The following is a 6,125-nucleotide window of genomic DNA, read 5'->3' on the forward strand; positions in this document are numbered from 1 at the left end:
GCATGCAGCGGCAGTCGCGGCGGCGGCGGCGGCGGCTGTGAGGTGAGGCGGGTCCGCGCGGCCGCCCCCGCCCGGCGCGCCGGCTGCGGGGCCTCGGGGCGCACCGGGCCCGGCGCGAGGGGCGGCGGCGCCTTTGTGGAGGCCGCGCTGCGGCCCTTTGTCTGCGGACGGTGACGCGGACGCCGGGCCGCGAGGCCGCGGGAAGATGGAGGCCTCGCCGGACGGCGCCGCCGACCTCGTGCCGCTGGACCGCTACGACGCGGCGCGCGCCAAGATCGCCGCCAACCTGCAGTGGCTCTGCGCCAAGGCCTACGGCCGAGGTGGGCCGCGCGGGCCTGTGCGCCGCGGCCGCGGGCGTGCGGTGCGGGCGGAGCGGGCCGGGCGGGAGGTGCGGGCGGAGCGACCCCGGCGGGCGGTGCGGGCGGTGCGGGCCGGGCGGGCGGAGCGACCCCGACCCCGACTCCTGCCGGGAGCCCGCGCCGCTGCTCGGCAGGTGGGAAGGTGCGGGGAGGCCCGCGCGGCCCGGGGGCGGTGGCCGCAGCTGAGCCGGTGCGGGCGGCGGTCCGGGGTGGCACCCGCGACGCCGAGCCGCTCGTTGGTTAGGAATTTTGACACTTAGAACACACGAGTCGTTGAATTCCCCAACGAGAAATCGCTCATGACACGGACTGCACCCGGTCGTAGGGAGCCCCTCCGGTTAGTCCCCGTGTTGGAGAACGAGGTAGGCCCTCATGTGCTTAGTGGACTAAGACGCTCCTGGTTCGTGCTCTGGGAACTTTACGGACCTAGTGGTTCTGGTGATCGGTTGACTTCTTTATTAATTACAGGTGCTTTGTTTCAGGTGCAAAGTTAAGGATTAATCCTTGTTATCCTCTTTTAATTTGATGAATCCTTAAAAAATTATCTTTTTGGTGGCGAAAATAGTACCCTTTCTAGAGTGAGACTGAAGAGGAGAGAACCTTTCGGAGGAGTTCAGTTGACCGGTTTCGAAAACTCGCTGAGCAGGCGTTCCCCGTAGACAGCGGCCTGTGCCCCAGCTAGACCCAGTTAGTCATAAGGACAAACACGTTTTGTAAGTTTTAGGGATTAAACTCATTGCTGTACTTTAAACCGGTTTTTGTAGGGTGTAAGTGGTTAAGAAATAATTTTTCTTTTCTTTAACAATCCTTGCTTACTGGCTCAATTGAGCTTTACTTAGCTTTGGCATAGTATGATGGAGAAACACTGCTACATGATTTTTTAAAAATAGAATTGATAAAAACAACATATATATAATTTTTGAGTCAAGTGTACAGAATAATACTAGACCCGAGAATTGGGATCTGGCAGTGGGTCCCCCTCGCCCGCACCTCACATCTTGTCCGTTGTTTTGCTTTTCTTCGTGTTTGACCATATGTGTTTGCATCACTGAACCATGTTTCGTTTTTGCACCTTTCCTGGTGAGGTCCTTTCTGAGACTTGCTTTCATTATTCCATTGTTCCCCCTTGGGTTCTTCCCAGCTTCCTGCTGACTCCCCTGCTGTCCTCTCCACTGCTGTGTGGGGTTAGCCTTTCCGCTGTGGCTGCACAGGGACGCTGGCTGCCCCCCCTCCCCGCCCACCTTTGCTCTGGAACCTGGTGCATTCTCGGCGTGACTCCATCCTGTGTGTGGTTTTAGGTTTTCATATGGAAAGTGCTGAGGGCTCTAGTAGTGGATGTTAGATAGACTCTAATTCTGTAGTTACTTGCTTTCCAATCTTTTTAGCAAGGTGAATCCATTTTTATTTTTTGCATTTGGCTTTGGCAGTCAGTGTGGGATTTGTCAGCTATCTAGAAATAATGTGCGTCTCACTGTCAGTACCGGGTTAGTCCGGCTTTATGTCCGTACCGGATTACTTTTTAGTACTTGTTGACTCATCAGATAATGAATTCAAAATCCGATACCAAAATGGGCTTTAAAGTTTTGGAATTACTGAAAGGTGGTTATTTAAAGACTGGAAACATGAGCAGGAACTGAGATCAGGTACTTCCTTAGGATCTGAGACTGGAGTGCACCTTGCTGTTGGTGACAGTGCCTCGGCCAGCAGTGTGCACGTCGAACATTGATTTTAGGAGGTCTGGTTTTCATTCATTTTTGCCAGATAAGAAGACTTTTCCATTCTATACCTTGCTTCCGAAAGGGAGCAGGTGTAATTTTTAAAAAATAAGGCTCTTTCTTTAAGTTCACAAATCCACATGACCAAAAATACTTGCCTCAGCTCAGCTGAAGTGATTTATGTTGTTGTCATGAGGGTCAGCCCGGTGTGAGGTTTGCTGCTACCCAATGTGTAGTTGTGTCTTTTGGGTGACTGGGTGGGGAGGGGGTTTTGGCAAACTCTTTTCCTAATCCAGGAGCATATTCTTTGTTTCCTCTTTTGGATATCTCCATGCACCTCTCCAGCTTATTATTCTTTAATTTTAATTTTTGATTTTTTAGAGATAGTCTTCTGCTGTCACACACGCTGGAGTGCAGTGGCATCATAGCTCACTGCTGCCTCAAACTGGGCTCCAGGGATCCTCCTGCTGCGTAGCTGGGACTATAGGCAACCACTTCTGGCTAATTTATTTAAATTTATTTGTAGAGATGGAATCTCACTGTGTTGCCCAGGCTGGTCTTGAACTCCTGGCCTCAAGTGGTCCTCCTCACTTGGCCTCCCAAATGCTGGGATTACAGGTGTTAGCCACTGAGCCCGGCCACCTCTCCAACTTAGTTTTCAGTTAATTAGAAATGGTTCTTTCGGTCTGGATACCTTAATCATAAATCAGTTTTTGGGGTGTATGTGAAAGTGGCTTAAATATTTTACTCTTTTGCAGTTGTTCTGTAGGTTGCTAAATAAAACGAAATGGTTTTCCATTTATATGAGAACTGAAAGCATGCTGAAACTCTAGGGCTAGGTGTGCTGAGGCTGCCTTCTTGTTTTGCATTTGCCTTTCTGGGTTCTGGGTGTCTCTGCCATTTGTAGTGAGCAGGTAGGCTCTGGAGGGCTCACCCTTGGCTGGGCCTTGTGGCATATGGCTGTGCAGAAACATCTTCTCCAGTTTTATTCATCTCTGGTGCCACAGCCAAGAACTGTGGGCTGTCTTGTGTTTTTATTTTTAGATCTCCCTCTCTTTTTTTGGTAACTCTCTTGTTTCATTGACAGTGTTTTAATTAATTTTTAGAAATAATTTATTGGACTTGTTGAAAATTGTTTATTTAAAAGTGTCTGCAAGAAGGAGCAGAACCTGCTTAGCTGCAAGATTTTGTGGTGACATTTGGGTGAAAGTTGTAATAAATTGGTAAAAGAGTTTAAAGGGGTGGCTTAAGTTCTGTTCATTCTGCAGGACAGAGCCTGTGTCTGGTCCCCTGTGCCTTTCACACGTGCCCTCAGGAGACTCAAAGGTATCTCTGCCTTGGTTTCAGGGGGCAGCATAGGGAGTGATAGCTTTTGTTCTCTCTCAAGGACAATGTTAAAAAAAAAAATCCAGGGAAAGTACTAGAAGACACTCAACTATTTGCAAGAATGTTGCTGTGTAGCTCAGTGGAAACCAAGTTGTCCCTTTGCCCAGGTGGCTGAGCTGCCCTGAATCCTAGGGCACTGGGTGGGAGTGCAGGGTCGCCAAGTTCAACCTTCTTGCTCCTCCCAGTCTCTCCCGCTTCAGGCACACTGGGCTGGAGAGAGTCCACATGGGCCTGCCCAGAGTTGCACTGCTAGCCAGGAAGCGCCATGTCTCCTCCTCCCTCCCTTACTCTGTTCCCCACACACAACCTGGAGTAATTTACACTACTGATTTGGAAACAATGTTATGGAATAAGAAATCAGTGTGAGGACATTGTGGCCTGTGAGGCCTGAGTTTTATTCCCCACTTAAGGGCTACCTGTATTGGATCCACTGCCAGCTGTTCCATTATGTGGACAAGAATAGTTTAGACTCTGGTTTGCTTAATTGGTATTATGAACAAAACCTCTTCATAATCAACTCCAGGGGGTGGCCCTGTTGTTTTGTTATAGTGACATTTGGCTAAAGTGAATTCTGTGCTCAAAACCCCTTTCCAGCTCCAGAGGTGGCCATGAAACCTTCAAGGCTCCCTGGATTGGCCAAGGCTCCTGATGGCGGCATGCCTTACTCATTTTTCAGTTTCGTAAGAATATTGCTAAGTTTTTTTAGGCGATGATTTCTTCAGGTTATTGGTTTATGAGTTTAGGTTGTATTTTTAAATAGTCTTTTGTTGTTCTTGGCAAGGGATTTGGATGTTTCTGAGGTGGGAGGTTACAGAGAAACTTCAGATGTTCATTGAGCACCTGTTAGGTGGCACTAGATACCGTGGGGGTCACTGGTGGGTCTTGGTAGCGTCACCTTTCCTCTGCATAGGTGTCCTGAGGACCCACTGCCGTCCAGTTGGGCATCCCTTTCTGTGAGGCGGGGATTATGGGCGTCCTCTTTAATGCTGTGTTCCCAGTACAGAGTGTTCAAGTACTTGCTGAATGGATAAAAGTGTTTAAAACACCTTTGAAACAGGTGGAGTAGAAAGATGTGTTTTATAATTCTGTTTTAGTGGCCATAAATGGATGAATTTATATTTCTAAAAATAGATCAGTTTGTACTGTTCTCTTTCCTGTCCTGATGCCACAAATTAAGCATTAGCCCAAAGATCATAAATCCATTTTTAGGTTCAGATTGTTATAATCCTTTAAATTTGAGCAACCCTGAAAAGGGTCAGCCACTGTTTTGTTTCAGAATGTTAACTTTATGCACATGTTCTCCAAAGAGCCCTTAATATTTTCTTCTTACAACATTTATTCCCCTAATAGGTCATAGGCTTCTCTTGCTGCGGATTTTTTTTTGGTGGCCTTATCAGTGTTATATGTACCAGTGCCGGTTTTTACTCCCTAATCAAACTATAGGAAAACTAGGATTGCTGTCATTTTTTATCTAGTCCGAGGGTGGCCAGGATGAAGGCAGTATCAAACGGCTACCATGTACATAATTTTTTTTTTGCACTATAGGAAATAAAAAGGCGGGGAGAATTATATGTTGCCATCTCCTTTTTTGCTTAAAATCTCCATGAGATATTGGCATACACAAAGGAAAATGAAATAATGCAATGGTTAAAGAATGACCGTGTGACATCACTGCAGAGCTGCTGGCTGAGCAGATGGAAACGACAGTGCCTGGTGCTGCAGAAGCGGAGGGGCCGCTGTGGGTCGAAGTCCTTGGGATGCTTTGTGGACCATAGGCTTTGAGGGATGGATAAGGTTTGGGTAAGGCCCCAAGAGCAGAGGGTCATCTGGCCACAGCACTGTGCAGAGGAGAAATGTTTCCAGGTGCGCTGATTAGATTAACCTTGTTGAGGCAGAGGATTTGTGGACTGAAATAGTAGGTGATTAGTTTGGAAACTAGTCTGAGGCCAGATTGTTTACGGCGTTCATGCTGGCTGGGGATTTCTTTGTGCCTGGGAAGGTTTTTAAGTAGGGGAGTGGCATGGTGAGGGAGCAAGCCTGGGAAGATGTTTTTTGCAGGTTGGAGTGGGCAGAGGCCGTAGACAGCTGCAACATCTGAGCTGATGTTGTTTAGGCTTGAAGAGCCAAGGACTTGCCTTGATTGTTTGCAGTGGGGATGAAAAGGGTAGGTTGAGCCAACAGATATCGTAAAAGCAGAATCCACAGAACTGGATTGGTTGACAGACATGGGAGTTGGCCAAGGGTGAGTTACAGTCACCTGGTCTGCATGGGGAGCCTGTGCATGGCAGCGCTGGTACCCTTGATTGGGGATATTTATAGTCTTTATTTCATGGAGTTTTCTACTTTCATGGATTTTGTTATCACAGAGAGATGATCTTTGAATTTTTTTATTTTTGGAGTCAGGGTCTCACCGTGTTGCCCAGGCTGGAGAGCAGTAGTGTCATCATAGCTCTTTGCAGCCTCCAACTCCTGGGCTCAAGCAACCCTCCTGCCTCAGCCTCCTGAGTAGCTGGGATGACAGGCCATGCCACCATGCTGGGCTGGTGGTCTTTGAGTTTCTATTTCTATTTTTGACTTCCTTCCTGAGCTCCCACCCAGCTCTCTTTTTTTCATACTAGTTCACTTCACTGTCCCCCAGTCACTTCTAACTCAACTACTCAAAATC

The 6,125-nt window shown here is 48.2% G+C and overlaps 1 protein-coding gene across 1 annotated transcript in view; it reads left to right on the forward strand.

Moving 5' to 3' along the window:
* Positions 1–205: 205 nt before the first annotated feature.
* Positions 206–6,125, forward strand: part of CAMSAP1 (calmodulin regulated spectrin-associated protein 1) — a 74,460-nt gene continuing 68,540 nt past the window's right edge. The window contains exon 1 of the mRNA XM_012654822.1: positions 206–320. Coding sequence (XP_012510276.1) covers positions 206–320 — 115 coding nt within the window. The remainder of the gene's footprint in view (positions 321–6,125) is intronic.

The sequence above is a fragment of the Propithecus coquereli genome, unplaced genomic scaffold (genome assembly GCF_000956105.1).
Source record: "Propithecus coquereli isolate 6110/MARCELLA unplaced genomic scaffold, Pcoq_1.0 Scaffold449, whole genome shotgun sequence".
NCBI lineage: Eukaryota > Metazoa > Chordata > Mammalia > Primates > Indriidae > Propithecus > Propithecus coquereli.